Below are 21,418 nucleotides of genomic sequence, written 5' to 3' on the forward strand. Positions count from 1 at the left end.
CAGCTGTCACAGGCAGCAAAAACCTCCTGGCAGTTGGCACCGGTGAATTTTCAAATACCCGCTGGTTGCTGCTACCCCATTAATCGTGGGCACTTTGCCCAGTCTACATTCCTGAACAGCTTTTTTCTTCTCTTCCCCCTCTCTCTTCCTCACAGACTTCTAACACAGTTAATAAAAAATTTATCAGGGCAATGAAATAAACACCAATTTGATTTGATCTGGGAGCCAAAGAGAGGAGAGTTTCTGCTGTTCAGGTGCAGACTCAAGAGTTTCTGCAATTGCTGTAAGAAACGTGCCCACAAACCCAATAGGACTGGATAAATGGAGATGGAGAGATGTGTTTTGTTTTTTTTTAAAGGAGTGGAAAAGGCTGGGAAACCAGTCAGCAGTGTGCTCTTGAACCCCAGGAGAAAGAAGGTAACATTTCATAGGGAAATCCATAAGGAGTAATGGACTTTGCAGCACCAGAGATGGAAACAAGCATGGCAGTACCCAGCACTGGTATGCAATAGGCATTGCAGCTCCCTAGAACTACATGTTCAAGTGAATAAATATCAGAGTTTCTTTTTTAAATCTTATATCGTTCTACCCCCAGGGAGAAGAAAGAAGATAGTAAAAAACACTTGGGTCTAACACTAGTGATATCTCAAAGGAGTTCAAGGACTAGAGAGACGGGGCAGCATGAAATCCAGAAGAAAAATGAAGTACCCTGGAATAATTTGGGCTAGAATAGCATTACTCATCTCGTGAAAAATATAGTCTGTGCCTCAGGCTATGCTGGGCTGGTGGCAGGAAGTGCAGAAATCTTTTCAGGGGAGTCCCTTACCCTCTGGCACTGTGGGAAACAGCAGGCAAGAGTATCGAATCAAGGAGATAGCAACCTTCTACTGGGAGAGCTTGTATGAATTTATGTCAGGCTTAAAGCACGAGATTTGGAGGGGAATGTAGCTGCCCATTGCAAGGACAAGTAAATATGTCAGGGATTATAACTGAAAGCATTATCCAATGAAGAACAGATTATAGACTAAAACAAAAGGTATTGTTATACTATTTAATATCACACAATCCAAGCTATGGCAAGAGGAAGAGTCAACACCTGTCAATGCAGCTGAGGACACAGTATTAGATTGTGGGTAATGCCAGAGTCTCCAGAACTAGTCTTCTACACAGTTTCATCTTTCCTGCATCAGCATGCAGGGTGGATTCATGTCACCAAATTTCAGGCATCAAGAAGTTTGCTGTGTAAATCTAAGTTAGTCATTCTCATTCCTCTTGTAGTCCAAAGTAACAGGGACTTCTAGAGGATGATCCATCACATTATCTCAAGGCAGACTGCAGAAAGAGTAATATGCCAACTTCTCACAGCAGACTACAGATGAGGGCCAGATGACTAGTTTAGATTTGTGCTACTAACACTCAGATGTCTAAGATTAAGTGTGATGAATCTCACCTGCAGTATACCACTTCTATTGGCATGACTTTATGTCCATACAGACAAGAGATGCCACACAGTAGGAGCGTCACACTTAAAAGACTCGATGACAGAGACGTGTATCTCTGGACTCGGATTTTAGTCCTGTATCTGATAGGACCCCTGTGTAATTTATTTAGCAGTACCATGTACACAACCTGGATTTGTTAAAATGAGGTGGACCTTTTATGACCTTGAATGGCAATATCTATACTGCTAAAGTGGTTTGTTCTCTTTTGCTCCAGAGAGCAAACCACAGTCTCTTGGTTTTGCTCCAGTCCTTTGGACAGCCATGCACACAAATGCTCCAGTCCTTTGGACAGCCATGCACACTCCCAGGTTCTTTCCTGGAATCAACTAGTGCATCCCCTCTCAGAAGAGAAGCAGGCACAGCTGATATGGACAGCATGCTCTAGACATGCAAATAATGCCAAGTTTGGCTTCCTCAACCAGTGAAAGTCCTCCAACTCCACAGGCCCTGGGCTTTCAAATTCCTCCATACCTTCTTGTGCCATGCAACACACATCTTGGCATTGAGTTATAAAAGCACCAGTTTGCCAGACTGTGCCCCAGCCCTCGCATAATTTCAGGCAATTTTAACCAGAAAACATAACAAATCAAGCAATCAAAAAACAAGTATGTCTCAGGGCCACAGGGTCACCACAGTGAGCATGGAGGAGACCAGCCCTCCCCACCAGTGCCCAATGTAGTGTGGACGTGATCTATCTACGCCAGAAGGTAGTACCATCAAGTGGCAGGAACATGAGCTTATCTATGCCATCAAGTCCAGGGCTTTCCCTGATACTATCCACAGAAAGTGTATAGGCAAAACCAAAGTGTCAACCTGAATTTCCAAGGTGGTTCGCAGATTTTGCACAGCTATAAATATTCCCCTGGAATACAAGCATGCCATGAATTATGTGAAACATATTCACAATAGTTAAAAACACAGTAGAAGCAGTCATTGACACTCTGTTAACACTCCCTTCAAACAGATTCATGAGTGGTGGTCTCCCTATGAACTCTGGTTCTTAACCTCATTCCCACAGGTCAACAAGTGGATTAATCTTTCAGGTAAAATCATTAATTGGGAGCTCTATGCATTCATAATCCCTAAAATCATAGCTGGATTTGTATAGTCAAGGTCATAAGGCTTCTACCTTGCACAGTCTGTTCTGTAGCTATTTGGGGAGATTTATCATACTTCTTCTCAAAGAATTTTTTAATTTTTTTTTTTTTTGCATTCAAAACAGGAACATACCCAAAAGTCACATTCCCATCAGTTTAACAAGGGGACAATCATTTTGAAGAGACTCTCCAGACTACAGCTGCTGCCATGACACCTGCGTGAGGGCCATGTGGAATTGAGGTTTAGGATCTTGCTTCTTGGCTTCTCTCCCTGCAAAAGGCTCCTTACTCAGTGTATTTTACTTTGCCTGTCTACACTTAACAATTTAATGGATATACTTGCTGCATATCAAAGCTGAGAGCTGAACTTCCCAGCTAACAAAACATGAGTAGATGTCCCACTCACCCACTAACTCAGAGTACAGCTTACAGTACTTTAGCCCTAACACAGATTTTTTTCTGGTAGCATAGTTCTGGTCTCCTTGTAGAGAATTTTCTCAGAGTATCCAGCAGGCAGCTCATGACCACCCTCCCAGGCAGAGTGCTACTAACCTCTCTTATGCCCAAGCTAACTGTGGGTAGATGCCCCAGGCCCACCACATCACCCACACCCTGTGCAGAGCTGAGTATCCATATGCCCAGACACTGTGAAAACAAACTCAGGGGTCTTGCAGCCTGAGCATCTCACAAGCTGAGGGCACCTAAAGGTGAGATGCCATTACGTTAAAATCATTGCATCATGACAGTCCTTTCCCCACACATTCAAAGGCAGTGTCTCCTTACCTTATTAAAGGCAAAAAGCTTTTCTTATACCAGTGATAGAGAAGACTCGGAAAGGAATAAAGAAGATAATAGGCTGCCAGAGGCCCAATTTATGCACCCCAAAATTAATGAGTCATTCCAATTAAATTATTTGCCCTAAATTAAAACTTATCACCAAAATCCAATTCTCATTTTGTTAAAGAGAATTAGTTATCAATTTTTTTTCTCCACAGATTTTTTTTTTTAAAGGTAACCTTCATGGAATGGGGAAAAAATTGTAGCTCTAGTCTACTTTTCTGTTTAAGGAGCACCAAAAGCTTTATTTTTTGAGAACCATTCCTCACTCTTATAGGTCCACATAATAAATTCAGACATTCCTAGAAGATTTTATGAAAGACTTGGGAAGCACAAGATCATGCCATCAAATAGACAATGTAAGGGAAGTCTGATACATGAAGAAGGAGGGAATTTTAACAGTAGTGTTCCTCAAGCCTCAGCAGCCTCTGTCTTTTGATATCAGAACTAAGAAAGCTTACAAATCCCATTTGGGGATCTCCAAAGGCCCTTTCAGGAAAAGGCGGGCAGGCAGGCGAATGATGGCATTCCCAATGCATCTTGCAGAAAAAATGTGATCTTTTGATTTTATTCTCAGACTTTCACACACCACTACAACTTCTCAAGCAGGGCTCAGTTTCTGCTACCACAGGTCTGCCCACTGACAACCTGAGCTGTGACATGCAGAGACCCAGCATTGCCAGCAAGAGCAGCCACATGCTCATGCTCCCTCTAAATGCCAACGGCAATCTTTGTTTCCTTCCCAGGAACAACCTTCTTCCTGTTTTCTGTTGGAGAGTAACACTTTTTAACCTAATATTTGTTTTCTCAAAGACATTTTCAAAAGCTGGGGTTGGGTTTTGAGAAAGTGCTCCCTGTCTGAATACTCTGTAAATGGAAGCCATATGTCTAAGTATCTGTTTCTTTTTTGTCTATTTTGTTGTGTGCACATTTGGCAAGTTATTTTTTCCCCTTAACTATCACGTCTCAGGCTTTATTAAATGGAACTGCTATTCTGTTATTTTGTGGATTTTTTTTTTTCCCAAGCAACCAACTACTGACATTTTAGCAGCTATACAGCAAATGTGATATTAAGTAATTATTTTCTTAGAATGTTTCTTCACTTTCTGGTGAATAAGGAGCTGCTACTGGGGTAGCAATTCCAATGTTTATACAGATAAAAAGAAGAGTTGCAGCTCTGAAAAAGCCATGAAAATCCAAACCCTGAAAACCTATTACCTAATACGATATATCATTCGTTGTTTTTGTGGAAAGCATCTGGAGCCTTATCCTACAAGGCATAGCACGCATACACACCAAAAAGAAAGACTCTGCGTCCGTTCAGGAGTGATGAGGGTCAGCAACTGCAGAGAGATAAATGGTAAGAACACACAGTTACTGTGTGTCAGCTGGCGTCAGGTTCCACCAAGCAGACACAAGGATGTGGTAGGAAGGCACAGCACAGAGACCATGCCTACCTGCTTCTCCCCACTCTTCAAACCCTTGAGCCACTTCTAAAAGGAGAGTCTCCTTGTTCCCCTTCCCTGAAATGCTGATTTCTTTCTTTCTTTCTGTAATTAATTAATATTAAAGAGTAAAGTTGAAAGCTTTTAAGATAGGAAAGAAATTTACTTCTTTCTGTAAGTCTTGATGTTATTTTTGAACTGCTGGCTCAATTTAGGTTTATTTTACAATCTGTTTCTAGCCAATTCCAATTTCAGATGAAATCTTGGCTCCAGTGAAGCAAAATTCCCTTTAACTTCAGTGGAATCAAGATTTTGATCCAGGTTCTCATCCACTAACAAACAGTTACAACGAGTGTAGATAGCAACACAGCAGCCAAAACCAAAGAGCATGAGCTGGTGGACCCCAGGAATCTGGAACTTCATCCCATATGGAGTTCTGAGCATGGCAGATTTGCAGTATTGACTCCACTGGCACCGATGAAATAAAGTAAATAGAAAAAAGAACACACTGTTCCACAAACACTGGAATTTGCAAGGTCTGTTTTACCACAGCTACGTGTCCTAGGTCCTGATGCTTCATACCTCGGAAAACCTTCAGAGTTCTTGACCAGTTTTAGGCACCCCACCAGCTGGCACGTGCGTGGCTCCAAACCAACCTGCAACCACAGCCTTTTACACATCCCATTGGTAAGGGATACAGAAGACAGAGGTCCACTGGGAGAATTTAAGGGGCTTTTGTTGGGGCAAGGGTACAGCAGGTATGAGGGGTGCTGGAGTAAGCTGAGCAGAGGACTGCCAAGCAGAAAGGCAAGCAAACAGCATAACCATATAAATAAACCCATACACCCTTGTTTCCTCAGGAAGCCAAGCTGCTCTCAGTACCTCTAGGGTTTGGATGTAATAAAAGCTCAACTGAGCAAACCACAAATCTAGCTAATCTCAACCTGGCAGTATTTCTTTCAGCTAAAAGAAAGAAAATAAAATGGACAGTAAAGTTATGGAAAAGGTTGAGCTGAGACAGAGAAATGTGGAGCATAATTAACCTTAGCTTACATCCACATTGCAAGTAAAGAGACAAGCTGATCCTTAAGTATCTAATAGAGACTAGCTATGTATCTTTTCTCATTATTTTGTGTTAGAAATCCAAAACTGCAGATCAGAACTTTTTGAGAATTTTTAAAAACCAGATTTTTGCTCATTTTCAAGCCACTAAGCAGTTACAGGGCTGCTATGTAAAATGAGTAAGATATTTATTCCTGATTATACTAAGATATTTATTCCTGATATACTTTTTTTCTACAAAGAGATCTCAAGAGGATGTGGCAAAAAAAATTATTCACTCACTACTGACAACACACAGTTCATGATGGAGGGAATAGGAAATGGCAATCTATGACTTAGGATGTCTAAGAGGACATATCCTCTTGTGGAAAAATTGGGTCAAATTTCAAAATTTGCAACAGGTCAAGGCAACCCTATTGTGCTACCACAGCTTTTTTCCAGCAGTGGGAGCAGGAACACAGTTGGCTTTAAAACTGATGGTTATTTGCACTCTCTCAAGGACTATTGGACTTGGTCGTGGGACTAAGTTCTTGCTGTGTTTGGAGCTGAGAAAAAAATATTGTCCCAGCTCCCCTGTCTTACAGTCTGGGCTAAGACTTGGGACTGTAGACTGAGACCATCAAACTGAGAAATAACAAGGCAAAATCTTTCAAAGGACTGGTCTGAATCTAGAATCAGCTGATCTGACAAAATCACACAAAGTCAGCTGATACAGCTCTGAAGAGACCACTCAATCTAAGCTGATTTATATTACTAAGGACTTGGATAATCATACCAAGATCCTTCCTCCCAGTCATATGAAAGAATTCCATATATTTTGTGCTGTACTTCTTTCTCCAAAATGAGTAAGCATTTTTTGAAGTATTCTGTTTTTGTCTCCTGCCTGCACCTGCAAAGCAAGCACCAAAATATTTCCAGAAAAAACTCCTGATTTATGCACTAGGAAGTGCTAAGATCCAACCAATATAATGAGCCAAAGCTGGTGATGCATAGTAACATTCCAGACATGCCTGGAGATAGGAAAACAGAAGTTAAGAGCATCAGGACACTATGGGGAGGAAATAAAAATACTAGATGGGGAGTGGAAGGAAGTTCCTTGATAACCTATGAAACACCAGGTGCATTTTCCTGCAATTTATGAGTTTGCCAAAACAAACCAGCACGGAAAACCTAGAAAAATTGCCACCAATACTACCGAGTGCCTCACATTCTGGAATTATTTTGCTGGTAAGAAATTAAGGTCCATGGTAACAGCAAAAGGGGTGCAGCAAGATCTGACATCCTTCAGTTCCCCAAGATTATTCCCTGTTCCCCATCAAACTGATCTGTTGTCACTTCCTTCCAAGCATACTGGACTTGTCTCTTCCAGTCCCTGTAGTAACCTGACTTTATCTCCTCCCTCCAACCTTTTTTTTTTCCTCCTCCCCCACCATTCCCACTAAAATGATGGTTTTTTTCCTACTTCCCAGAAAATTCATATTCCCATGTCACCTCATTATTGTTTGCAACAGCATGCCAAATATGCTGTTATTTTCCCATTGGGGCTATGTCCTGAAAAAGACAAAGTGGCCTGTGCTTGTTCTTACCTACTGCATACTCCCTGGAATGAAAAACACTACAGTGTTAGTGCTCAGAAAGATCCCTCTGAGTTCTGGGCTCTGCACCCATAAAGTGGGGAAGTCAAAATCTCTCAGAGAACAGCATCTGACTCCAACATACTTACTGTCTAGCTAGCAAAGGAAAAATCTCTTCAAACCACTCCGCTTCTAGTGCTGGCCGAAGAGGTGGGAAGGCCAGGCATGCCAGGGGTAATGGGCTCCCACCATAGATCTGCTAAGCTCAAGACCAGCCTGGCTCCAGTCTCCCAGCAACCTCCTGCAAGTCCTGACAACCACCAATGACATATTCTGGCAGGGAATAAACTCCAGTGAAGATTGACTGAAAGAGGTGTGGAAAGGCTAAGAGTATTCACGGCACCAAATGGACTGCTCACCCCTGGGCTTCCTGCTACAGCCAGGGGAGGGACAATCACATTTCCATTGGTCAATTCATCTGATGAATTCTGGATGGCTACTTAAGGATGAACTGGGCTGTGCCTGAGAAGAGTCTTGTCTCCTCACTAATGACAAAGGGAGTACAAGATAAACCACTGCAATGGTCACATCTACATTTGATCGGAAGACCCCCCCCACTCTGGCTCATTGGCTCAGGACCCAGGCTGGTGATCAGCAGAAGTTACCACCACTTCAGGCTCCTAGAATACACACTCATGTGCCTTGCTTCAGTTCTGATCAGAGACCTTCCCTACAGTCTTTAAGTCTAAACCATCATCTTTCCCCATTGCTGTCCTCAGAAATGAAGGCAAGGTCTGGGCAGATCATAGAATGACAGAACTGTTTAGGTCAGAAAAGCTCTCTAAGATCAAAGAGTCCAATCTTTAACCCAGCACTGCCAAGTCCACCACTAAGGCATGTGCCTAAGAGCCACATTTACACATCTTTCAAAAACCTCCAGGGATGGTGGACAGCACCCTCCCTCCTCAGCCCTAGACCCAGCTCTTACCAAGGGGCACACTGGCAGAGCAGTTCACACACTGGGGAAGCCAGACTGGTTCAGCTGCCTTTCTGGCTAAAGGATCTCTCTCTGCTGTGCTGTGCCAGTCACCAGCACAAAGTTCTTTAATTTCAGGAGAGTGGACTGAGAGGAGGCACAGCAATTCTACTCACGGAGTTATTAATAATTTTTCTATGGTTAAATCCCAGCAGCAACAAATACATCCTTATACCACTTTGTAACAATGACTAGTGAGTCTGAATCTTTGCAAGCAAGGAGCTCTACAAAGGCAATTCATAATGGAGAAAGGCTACATTCTGTGCTTTTTATCACACATTAATGCCTATCAGTTAGAAAGAAAATTGTAGGATTTGGCCTTAGCTGCTATGCATTTGACTTTAGGTTTGTGATTAAGACAGGACAGTAAATAAGCATTCCTCTTAGTGAACATTTGCTGCTGACATTTTCTAAATTTGTTTTTGTTTTGCAAAAATGACAAAGCCTTTTCATTTATTTTTTTTTCATGAAATAAACATTAAACCAAGGGAGAGCCCACATGTTTGAACAGCCAGTAACGGGGAATCACAAGAAATGTTAGTGAGTCTGCAGGAGTCCCAGCCTCTGAGCAAAAATGTGAACATGAGTTCTTCATACCTCAACTGAATGCTCTATTTTTTAGATAGGCTGTGGCAATGCTATACCTTTTTGTCTTCCCAAATTTGACTAGAAAAAGTACCTCAGACCTTTAAAACCTTCCTGATTAAATTAAAACTTAAAAGTCAAAAACAGTGGAATGTTTTTGTTTCATTGAAAAGTTCCCAAACACCTCCATTCACAATGATGCCTAGCTGTAAAGGCTCTGGACAGCAAATATAGCAACCATCTGCTTCCTCCTAATAGAGTTATTCCTTTAGATTGACTTGGACAGGCCTATCTCTTTATTGCAGGACTTTTAAACCCTATGCATGCTAAAACCTCTGTGCCTTTGTGTCTGTGACCCTGATGAGATAAGTAAGGACTATAGAGATTTCTCTATTGATATTTAATGCCTGAGAAGGGCATGAGGATATCGCCCTAAAAGAACAAGAAGCCAAGGTAATGCTGGGAAAGGGGCAGTCACTGTGTCCTTGTTGGAACAAGTCACTCAACATACTGGAACAAATAATTAAACATCCCATTTATAAGCACTGAGAGGATAATAACAGAGTGAAAGAAAAAATAAGCAATTTACTTTTGGCAAGCACATATCATGCTACCCCAGCCTCATTTCCCTTTTCTGTAGGATATCTGGCATAGCAGATAATGCAGGAGCAGTATGTGTGATTATGAGATATATCTTGACTTCAGAAGACCTGACAGTCTTCAACAAGCTACAAGAATATGGTGGATGTTAAATCACCATCAGGATGCTTCAAAGAGCAGCAATCAACAGATCGTTATCCACTAGGGACGGAGGTTTTTGTGGGCTCCTATCACAGTCTGCTTTTGTGTCCTGATCTCTTGAATACTTTAATTAACACCTTCATGAAGGAACAGAAAGGAGTCACCTGACTTTTGTCGATGACACCAAGTTGGGGGCAGTTGCAAGTGCTTTGGAGACCAGGATCATAAGTAAATTGAAGAAGCGGTCTCCATGGAGAAACCAACCAGATGGCATCCAGCAACAGCGAGCACAAAGCACTGTGCTCAGGAAGGGAGGAAAAACAATTAATGTTCAAATACAGAAGTGGAGAATGAGATGCAGACTGTGCTGCAGACCAGTAAGAGAGGGTTAGAAAGCTGCAGAGAGACTAAGTGAAAGTAATGAGGCACTCTTATAAAAGAAAAGGTAAATCTCATTCATTCTGGGGTTAGGTAAGTGAAGTGTGATAGGGAAAACATGGCTGGTATTTGTATCTGCATGACTGAATCCTGAACTGGAACTCCTTTCTTGAGTTTGGACAGTAAATTTAAGAAAACATGTAGACAAATCAAACAGTAGTGAAATATATATGACACAAAGATTGGAAAATAGGACCTGTGAGAAACAATGAGCCTGTTAAGCTGGACTAGAGGCATCTGAGACACAGGAATTAATGGGTTTCAGGCAGATAAAAGGTAGTTCTGAGGAAGAGGAGGAGAAATAACCCCCACATATCTTGGAAGGACCAGAAATAATTGGCAGCAAAATCAATTTGAATCATACATTACTAAAGGCTTTTCAAATGCAAGGAGAGTGAATAATGGACGTGCACCAGCTATGCAGGCACAGGGTGTCTTCAAAAAATACATGTTAGGGGCAACCACTGTAGAGCTGGTCTTGTCTCACTGCATAGGGAGGGACCAGACCATCTTTTGCAAGTCTTTCCAAATGTTTACTTTTCTGATCAGACACCAACGGAAATATCTGGGGTAGGAAACAGAAAGATTTGCTAGTGGCCATTACACTCCAATTGAAACAGCACAAAATGCTTTGAGTGAGGTGGTGGTTCAGAGCATTCTCTTCATTTCTACATTCCAGTGCAGGGAGTGCAGCACCAGCATCATAAAAACTGAGCTGGGCAGACACAGCTCGCTCCAGTGCAATCCACCTTGCAAGCAGTGCTGCCCACCTGGGTCAGAAAGACAGAAGAGATGGCCACAGTTGCACTGACGAATCTTTTGGCAGTGAATGCCTCCTTCTACCAGCAGAGTTGGCTTTATGTTTGAAAAGCAGGAAAGACCTATGAAGAAAACTCTTTCTACTTTTAGCTGTCCATGAAGTTCTGATTTTTTTTTTTAAGTGTTGTTTAATTATGTCCTTTTAGACGTCTGCAATACGCCCCAGTTGAGAAGGATACTGTCGGTGGATATAAACACTTAAGAGAGGAAAGGAGCAGACTGAGTAGGCTTTTATATAGAGACTGGTGCTGGCTGACAAACCAGAAATGGCTCTTCCCTTGGAAATACTGGAGGGCACAGGCACACACATTAGAGAGGTGATGTCCCTCTTTCTGTGATATACTTCTACATCTCTGGCCAGCAGAGGTTACCAAGTAGAGCTCACCCTGGAGAAAGCTGATTTTCTCAAGGAAGGAAAGGACCTGCTCCTAGAAGGCAACTCCATTAGACTGCAGTGACCTAAATGCAGTGTATCTTCAGGATACACTGAAGCCCATCTATTTCAGCTGGCATTGTGGACATGGAGTGGTCTCTAGTTATAAGGGCTCCAACAGCCCTCTAGTATCTGCCTACTCATTTCTTAGTCTCTTGTATAGCTATCCCAATTATTTCTAGGGGTAATAGAGGCTGGGTTTCCACAGGGGATAGACAGATGAGAGAGTTGAACCAGGGGAGATAAAGGACTTGTCTTTAGGATACAGTGCAGAGGGGATCAGAAAAATCCATGACAGTGCTGAGTGAGCAGAACAGGAAGCCTGGGCATGGCCCTAAAACAGCCTATTGTTTCCAGGGCATGAGCAACTATCATTGCAGTATCTTTCACTGGCTAATCCAGGCATCAACTGTGTGCACAAAAACAGCAAGGTGTCTCTGACCCTGGCTTGTTTCTGTTTCCCTGGGCTTTTTTGAAGGGAATCACTGACCATCATTCCAGAAATTCTCTTCACAGATTAGCAGGCAGATCAGTTGACCACCCTGTCATTTAATGTTTCCGAAGCTGTATTTTCTTTTTTTAATTATTTTTACATTTGGGATGCCCAGAGCTTTATATAGCCTACATTTTGAAATTTATGAACACAAAACCACAAGAAGTAAATAAACTACATTAAATAAATAACAAGCTTAGCATGACTCAATATCCAAACTCCTTTAATTTGTACTAACAGCAGACTGTTTTTCAGGCAGACAACCTGCAAATCTGAGAAAAATAGCAATCAATATGACTATATGATACTCAGAGACAAAAGGGATTCTAACATATTTTTTTCTAATAAATTAGTTTTATTAGTTAAGATTATTTTTAAAACATGGTTTAAAATGAGACTAACTCTTCCAATTTGTAAAGGATTTTTTATTTATATTTTGCTTGTTTTTTTTCAGATGAAATTTAGTTTTAGAAAATTAAAGCTATGAATTTCACCTAATTACAGGATTACAGTAAGCGCGATATCACAACAGGCCTTTGGCTAAATCTGTAGCAGGTATTAGAACATGATTACCCACAGATACCTTGTTTACGGGCATCCAGAGTTTAGGTGTGTCAAAACTTAAATTTTCTCATTCTCAGAAAGGTGGCAGTAGTTCAGAGCCGGATAACTATTAGGTGAAAGCTAAGCTAGAGAACTCAATTTTGCTGCTTAGGCCCATACCTAATAGGCACAAATAAAATTAATAATACATGTGCATGGCTCTAAAATTCATTTATCCCTATATTTTTCTTGACAGGTAAATGGAAATTGTGCACTGCGAGATTTTACCAGCAATAAACCACCTCCAGACGGTTAGCTATGCACTGCTACAGCGAGCAGCGAGGCGGGGTACAGCTCCAGGGCTGCTGAGTGCATTTCACACCAGGCACACTCCAGCGAACACTCGGCCAGGCCGGGAGAGCTGCTCTGTGTGCTGGTGTGTGCCGCTCTTCATGCTGCTGGGGGAGGATTTTGTGCAAGGCAAACAGGGAGCCCTCCATCTCACTACACTTGTGTGTAAAGCATCACCTCTGACCATATGTCTGGACTTCTTCACCTTGCAGATAAACACTTGGTAAGCTAGTTAGCCCCCCGGTTTGCCAAGTAGTACCAGCAAGAGGAAAAGTCCCTTTGTGCATGCATTTATATCTAGAGCAATTAGAAAACTTGCTGAGAGGAATAAAATCTACAGCCTTATGGGTTACTAGACAAATCAGGAGAAATAACAAACCCCAGCCTGAAAGATAATGTAGAAATCGAACATATCTGTAATATGTATCAAATGCATTTATACATACCCATCACCTAAGCTGCTCTATAAATATTTTAGATAAATGGACAGATAGACACAGTGGCCTGAATATCAAAAGAAAAACAAAAGAAAACTGAGTAAACTCACTTGTTTGGTATTCTGGTCAGGACAGGATGGAACAAGTAAACTCACTAATGCCCTTACCAGTAATTGGTGAACCCTTTAATGTGTTTACTGTCTGTTATACCATAAATGCAGGCAGACAGATAGGACAGTGCTGGTTTGCCAAGTTTCCAGTTCCCTACAACCCACAGAGGAGGAGGGCAGCTAAAAAAGGAGAGGGCAACATAAGGTACATGGCAGCTATCTCAGGTATCAGGTTTCACACATGCCTAGTGACAGCACACCCTGCAAACCAATGACCCAGCACAGAAAAACACCCAGAAAAATTAATTCCCCAGCCTTGCAAAGAGTTGACAATGGAGGGCCAAAAAACACAGCACAGTAGCTTGTTGACACAAGAAAAAAGAAAGGAAACCTGAGGAGGAAGGAGGAGGCGAAGAAACCAGAGGGTTGTCTGGGAAGAGATGAAGCAAGCACAATGTTCTGACAAGTGTCATTATGAACAAATGCTTTCCCCTCGGTGCCAAAGCAACCTGAGCAAGGAGCCAGGTTTGCATTATACTAGAATATGTCTTGGCATCACTGGTGTCCCCTGCTCTGTCACCACTTTTAAAAGGACAAACTGACAGCAGAGTAAAGCCATGCTGTGCTGCAGTGGAAGGGGACAGTCCTGCTGGCTCCTGTTGTAAACATAAGGGATACACAGGCTGGAGTTTCTCTAAGAAAGATACAGATCCCCCCACTCACTGTTTATTTTGCTCTTTGCTCTCTTAACAGGTATGTTGCTTACCTTGCACGATCAAGTAAACCTGGGCAGTCTTGGGGTGATGCTGTGTTTGCACTGAACACGTATAGGACCCCTCATCATAGACATCCACTTTCTGGATCCGCAGGCTGTATTCCAGGGGGTTTCTCTTCTCCAGCTCTACTCGAGGGTCCAGGGACCACTTGTCCTCTCCAGCAAAAATGATGCCGGAACGGTTTAACCAGGCCACCTTGGAGCTTCTGTCTTCTACATAACACCTGCAGAGGATGAGAAAGGTGAGCGGGAGATCAACAACCCTCTCCATCATCTTCTTTTTGTCCCTCCCCTTTACTACTTTGCTTAGAAATTTCATAGCACATTCCTGCCTTGTCAGTGAGCCACAGCATCTTCTCATCATTGCTGTCCCATGGACATGTATTTCACAATGGTTTTTTAAGGGCTTCAGGAACTTTTGGTTAATGAAACCATGGGATTTGAGGTGGTCATGTCTCCTGTTCTCTCTTCTTTATACCTGCACCAAAAGTTACTTTGGAAGGCCAAAAGAGATCTTGATCACCAAATCCCTTCTAACCCTGAAATGGGAAAGGTGAGAAGTACTTCTTCCTATGCTTTTCCCTCACCTTCAAAAGTTGAGTATACAAGAGAGTTACACTCCCAGACTTCTTCCAGCCTGGAGGGCAAAGGTTCAGGGCTCCAGCTTTGTCAGCTAGGGCACAGCTCCTCCATCCCTCAGTTTCAGCAGCACAGGGGGAGAGAACTATAGCATATCTCCCTTCTACATCCCTCTGACCAAAAATAGGTTTCTGGAAAGAGGGATTCACTGCTCAAACTTTACTCTTCTAACACATACACACACACACACCCCCTTCCCTGCTGATGCACATCTGCCTGCTTGTGCAGGCAAGTGCAGATCTCAGGCTGAAAAAGAGAGGCTGCAGGATGTCACTGCCATCCCTATGAGACACGCAGCACATCCTGTGAAGATCTCAGGTGGACAGGAGAGGAGGAATGACAGCTAGGGGTGGCATGCAGAGGAGCAGCAGGAGGAGCAGCAACCAACTGCCCCAACTGCCAACCATCACAAGGCAGAGGACTGACTAACCCTGTTGCAACTGCATGAGAAGTATTTTGTTTCTTGACAAAGCGGACAAGGTGCTGCGAAGATAAATACACTTTTGGCAAAGGCACCTGCTCTGCATCACTTCCCACCACCAGAAAACTTGCACAGAAGAGATCAGGAGATGCCAATGACAAGGCATGTTCTGCTCACTCTCAGCTGTGTCTTATTCAAGAGGACCAGGGCTGAAGAAGACACAGAGACATAACTCCTCTTTCCTCCTGGCAGCTGTACCCATCAGGGTGGGCCCAGATAGATTGAGAGGGTTTGCCCTGCAGCAGCTCACACCTCATTTGTTTTGTGGATAAATGGGGAAGCTCAGTCTCCAGAGGTGTTGCTCCTTCACCTCTCAAAGCTTTGCCCACAGTGTCGCAGCATCCAAATAAGCCAGCACCTCTCCCCACCACTGCTACAAAATCACGGAATGGGTAAGGTTGGAAAGGACCACAGTGAGGTCATCTGGTCAAACTTTCTTGCTCAAGCAGAGTCTTCTACATCACATTGCACAGGATTGTGTCCTATTCACTCACTATTCATGCATGTGATGTATTTGAAAGAGAAAAGAGAGAGGATTAAGATTATTGCTTCAAGATAAGACAAATATTTGACAGTAGGCTTTCATACAGCCTTTTAGTATTGGTCAGACATTTTCCAAGTTCCTCTATTTGAATGCATTTCATTCATGCTGTGCTGCAGCTGCCATCCCTTGTGATGTGACCCTACCATTACGGCCGGCACCTCTCACCCACTCCCTTTTGGCATGTCCATGGATGCTGTGTCCAAGTTGTTCTGGGGTTACTTGTGGGCAGGAGGAAAGCCAAGCTGTGTGAGCATCGATGAGAGGCTCACCACACTGCTGGCCAAGCTGTAAGCAGCTCTGTCTGATCCAACAAACATTTGCTTTAGAGAGCAGCCCAACAGATCCTGTCCCTTACTACCGCTATCCAACCAAGGACGGGAAGAGGGTCTCTGGCCCTCAGGCCAGAGCCCACCCTCCCAGCCAGGCAGGCACTTGCCCCTGAGGTGAGCTCTCAGGTGTGATCTCAGTTGTTTTTAAAAAGCTGCTTTTTGTCAAATAGAAAGAGGCAGGGGAATCCATGAGCAGCCACTTACATGTAGAAAACAGTACTACTACAATGGGGCATGACTCCAGTTGCATTGGCTGTCCCAGGCTGTAATCAGCATTGACAGGAGGTGAAAGCAAGGACCCAAGGAGGGCAGTGTGCCCCAGGTCTGGGAGCAGCAGCCCTGTAGGAACATCCAGACTGCCTCCAGAGCGGGCTGTCTAAGGGTCACAAGCCCTCTTGCACATGCGTTTCTGTGTAGAGTCGTAACAGCACCAAGAATCAAGAGTTAGGTCTTTTGGTGGTGAAAAGCTAAGCAGTTTAACAGCTGAAGTCAGTGGGAGCTGAAGATTCTGTCACTTCTGAAAATCCTCCAGAACACCTGTATGTGCTGCTGGGCTCCAGCAGATCCAGGGCACTGCACCAGTCCTGCCAGGCTGCTTTCCAAACCTGTAGCGCAGCCCTCCATGGCTCTGTCCTGCACTTAGTCATTATAAAACTCTCTTTGGAGGCAGCAAAGATGGCCCTGTCATATGCCTCATGTCAGTAATAGCTCAGTGCCATGGTCAGAGCAAAGCCTTGTCCTCTCGCTTCTGAGGGTATGCTCACCTGGGGACCCTCCCTCCTCTCTTTTGAAGAGAAAACATGTCCTACACCCATCAAGGTCAGCCCTAGACGGTGGTCAATAGCTATAGTCAGAAAACCTTGCAAATGCCCGTGAAATAAGTTAGCAAGTGCTACCAAAATAGAAAAAGGAGGGAAGGGCAGAAAGAAAGGAGGAAAATGGGAAACATAAGTGAAGTGGATTTGAGCTCTCTGTTCACCATACATGTTCCTCTCAGGGAAATTCATGTTCCTGTCAGGGAAAATCAACATACAAATGTGAAAATTCCCAGTCCCGACATGCTCTGAACATACATCTATGTGGATGATGCATCTCAGTACGTCTGTCTGCCCACACGTACCTTCTTAGTCTGCCAGAGATGCCACCCAGCTGTATGGATCACGCTTTAATAAGGATTTATGGTGATGATTTTCACAGTGTAATAAGTGCTAATTCAATACTAATAGAATATTAAATGGCATGTTAACTGACATTTTAACTGCAAAGCAATAGGAGCATGGCATCAGCAAGATATCAAATGACTCTTATCGTTCACTAATAATCAATAATCAAGTTCACAGAGACAGTCAAACACTTCTCATTAGGCTTATTGAAAGCATTACCATCAGCATCAGTGAAAGCTAATAAGCGATTTGTGATCCATTAATTTTGCTTGTCCTTACAGTTTCAGGTTTAATTTCTTGACATCTCCGAGGTGGCTAACAAGAGGACCAGTGAGTGGTGGTGGTCATGCCTTGCACGATCACTGCAGGGACTTGGGAACTATTGATATCGCATCAATTCAAACCACAGACACAGAAGGACAAAAGCCTTGCTGCCATGCCCCATTAGCCCTCCTTGCCCCCTCATAAACAAACACAACCAAGTATGACACCTGAGGTTTTTTAGCGACAGCACCATTTTTACCTGCTACGGACGCATTTCTAGTTCTCACACAGTGACTAACAACTGCATAACAACCAGCCAGGAGAGGATGGTTGGAAACTGGACATGGAGAAAGGAAGCCAGGTCATCCTCGCGCTCTTCCCTCAGCCTCAGTTTCCTCACATGCAAACACAGACAGCGGGGCTGAGCCATGCCACAGGAGGGAGAGGAGGGGGTAATGCTTTTGTTGCAGGGGAATGCTTTTGGACCTTCAGTAGGAACCATTGCCTTGAATGGGATGGAGAGCTGCCCACTAGCATTCCTGGTCCCTGGATATCAGAATGGGACAGGACATCTGGCAGGGGGATGGGCAGGAACCAGGAGTAGGCCCTGCTGCTGGTCCTCACTTCTCCCACGTCTGCCAATCTAATGCACAGCTCTGGGCCAAAGCAGTACTCCTGCAAACCTGCCTTCGTAGGCTCCAAAGAAAACTCCATCTGGATAGAGAAGATGTCTTTTTTTTCCCAGTCTTGGAAGTATTATATTACATTACTTTACATTACATTACATTACGCCTATTGATAGGTGGGAAAGCGAGCAAAGAAAAGGAGAGTGAGGCTCAGGCATCCACATCTCCTCTCCTGCTGAACACCAAGGCTGGAGGTTTCACCACCTGTTCCGTTTCACTCAGGTCTCGGTGCTTGAATCCCAGCCCCCGTGACTGCTGCTCCTCCTCCCGCCGAGGCACCACTGCTCAGTGCATTGATTTCCCAGCATGTTGCTGTAACACTCATCGCAGTTTATGTTGTGCCTGTCACTCCAGCAGCTCTCGGCCCTAAGCTTTCCGCCCTCTCTTTCCTCCGGCGAACAGACGGGCACGCTGCTGAGAGGCGGCATTTAGTTGGAAAGCCCTTGCATGGGTTCCCCAGGCTGGCTGCACCATTGCCAGGATGGGCACTGCAAGGGGTGAGGAGAAGGAGGAGGAAGATGCGTGAGAACTGGGGTCTCAGCAATTTTTCCCATTATGCCTCAGAGAGAACAGAACAGCAGCCATGGCCCTAGCCTATGGAGATGGAGCGGGGGTATTTCATTTCCTTGTGAAGGAGTGAATGATATTTAGAGCCTACAGTGATGAAGAGGCAGGAAGGAAGCCCTTTAGGACCTGGTGAAGCTGCTGTTTAAATTATTACTGTAACATGATGGGAGTTTTACAGCATTATCAATGATATGTTGTGTCATCTTGAACCTGGGATAATTGTCTGGGGGTTTTTAATTGTTGCTGTAACTCTAAATAAACTTTTTTTTTTTTACAGCAGACTCAGTCCCACAGTTCTCTGCCAGAGCCCCACTAGTTAGAAGAGGCAAGCTTCTAGGATTAATGAAATATGGTGTGCTGCAGCAAGCCACAGCTCTTAACTCATTTTGGGGAAAAAAAATAAATAGTGGGTTTAGAGACTGTGTTTTCTGCCCTCTTTCTCAAAAGCATGTTGTGGTGACAGCTCTGTGCCATAATTCCCTCACTCTTCTTTAATCATCTTTTCTCCGTTAACCCTTTGATCATCTCTTCTGTAAGACAAACTCTGTGCAGCAGGCCCAAACTCAGCAGTCTGCTGCACACACAATTAAGCACCCAAAACCCACCCCATTGCACTCACTGAGGGACGTGACCCCCTTCTGCCAGAGGATGTCACAACCCATCCTGCATCAGATATCCTGCCTTCGCCTCAGCTCTGTGATGAGCCTGCTCTAATCTTCTCACTTCACACACACTCACAGGATCCAGCTAACAACTTCCCCCACTGCCCTCTACCCCCGGCAGCAAAATGGCAGGAGGGAAAAGAGAGAGGGATCAAACACGGCTTGTTCAGCACAAAGCAAGTCAGCTCCCGGCTGCCAGCTCTGAACGTGCAAGACAAATTCTCCGTTGTGTTGCAAAGTATGATCCTGGAAAGCTAATGCGGTGGTTAAACACAGTACTGCTCCCAGCCCTGTGAGGAAAGCTCAAGAGCAAATCACGCTCCTGCTGTTTCGTCTTGTCTCCTCGAGCAATTCAGTCCTTCCCTGCCTGGCAAGCAAGGATTGGAGCACAGCCATGGTCAGCCAAGGAGGCAGCAAGGGTGCAGCCTATGGCCCAGCAGTGATGTAGGAGTAAGGGCTAAGGACAGACCACAGGCGTGCGAGCCCTGACCCTCCCAGGCAGGGTGCTCAGGGAAGAGTCCAGCCAGGCCCTGCAATGCCACTGCAGTGCTGGACCCTGCCAGCATCTCAAGAGCAACGCAGCGCTGCTGCTGCAGCGGTGAGCTCTGTCCCTGGCGTGCAGTCCCCACCAGAGGAGTACACTGGCAGAGCACAAAGGAACACATAGTAGAGTGGAGCAGTGTAAGAGCTGTTGTCCCTGGGTGGTTCTCACTGCTCCAGATCAGGCTCTCCTCAGCTGGACATGCTACAGACAATACCTACAGCTGAACATATCTTCATTTCTGCGAAGGCAAGAGCCCATTAAGTGGATGGCAGTGGGTGACCACATCAACCAAACATCTCAAACTTCCTTTCAGCCAAGCACCAAAAGCCTCATTTTGCTGAATTTGAATGCACATGGGCATCAGGTGTTGCTCAGAATTCTCCTTCCCACCGCCACTGCTCCTCTCTTTCCCCAGCCTGGTACAGCTGCTACTCCTCTTCTTACGTGCCATGACACACAGCAGGGTCACTGTTTGAGAGCAAAAGCTGTTCCGCAGCAGGATGGATTCCCAAAATGTGACATAAATAGCTCCTGAGTCCCCACTGCCAGCATGATAACACAGGCCCTCAGAGGGATTTAGAAAACTACTGCTTAAACCTAGTCCTGTGCTGGAAAACTGGCAGGAGGGGGAAATGCTGCATCTGTTCAGCCCACGCTTTCTTTCAGCTTATTATTATGTGACCTTGGTCGTCACACCTGTCTGCAGCTCCCTGGGTATCTCAGCACTCAGGTGACAATTTTTGGCCACTCACCTATTGGGAGGGTGCATGGCTGATAGGATGCCTACACTTCTGTTCATCCTCTAGTAAATTATCACTTTGGAAGCATGAGGCTAGGACAGGCTCACCAGGTCACGAAGCCCCAGCCTCTGCAGGCACAGCCAGCTGTACCTTATCATCTTTTTTAGAGATGTACTTCATTCCTACTTTATCCTAGTGTGTTTGATGGGGGGTATCGTCCCCGTGCTTTGTAGGTCAGGCTGCTCAAAGTCTGTCTCCTCTGCTGATTAAAACCTTTTTTTCTAACTCTATGTCTAGATTTATTCATGCCTGGCTTATATCCATTCCCTCTCATGCCAACCATCCTTTAGCTTAAATAGGTCTTCTCTCTCCCAGGTGTTTATCTTCCAGTGTGTTCACAGGGAGCAATCATATTCCCTCTCAGCCTTCATTTTGCTGGACTCAACAAGCCAAACTCTCCCGGTTTCCTCTTGTATGATAAACTCTCCATTGCCCTAAATAGTCCAGTAGCCCTTCTCAGC

At 44.3% G+C, this 21,418-nt stretch overlaps 1 protein-coding gene and 1 long non-coding RNA gene across 2 annotated transcripts in view; both read right to left on the reverse strand.

The window, feature by feature from the left end:
- LOC113999430 (limbic system associated membrane protein) overlaps positions 1 to 21,418 on the reverse strand; it is a gene marked incomplete at its 5' end in the record, with an annotated part of 259,970 nt that overhangs the window by 151,389 nt on the left and 87,163 nt on the right. The window contains one exon of the mRNA XM_039386660.1: positions 14,270 to 14,502. Coding sequence (XP_039242594.1) covers positions 14,270 to 14,502 — 233 coding nt within the window. The remainder of the gene's footprint in view (positions 1 to 14,269; positions 14,503 to 21,418) is intronic.
- Positions 12,269 to 13,714, reverse strand: LOC120324333. Its single transcript, XR_005565574.1, has 3 exons — positions 13,561 to 13,714; positions 13,403 to 13,460; positions 12,269 to 12,326 (listed from the first exon to the last, which is right to left on the reverse strand). It is a non-coding gene; the product is annotated as an uncharacterized LOC120324333 (long non-coding RNA).

Source organism: Pipra filicauda, unplaced genomic scaffold (assembly GCF_003945595.2).
Source record: "Pipra filicauda isolate LSUMZ 115617 unplaced genomic scaffold, ASM394559v2 scaffold499_size419610_pilon, whole genome shotgun sequence".
NCBI lineage: Eukaryota > Metazoa > Chordata > Aves > Passeriformes > Pipridae > Pipra > Pipra filicauda.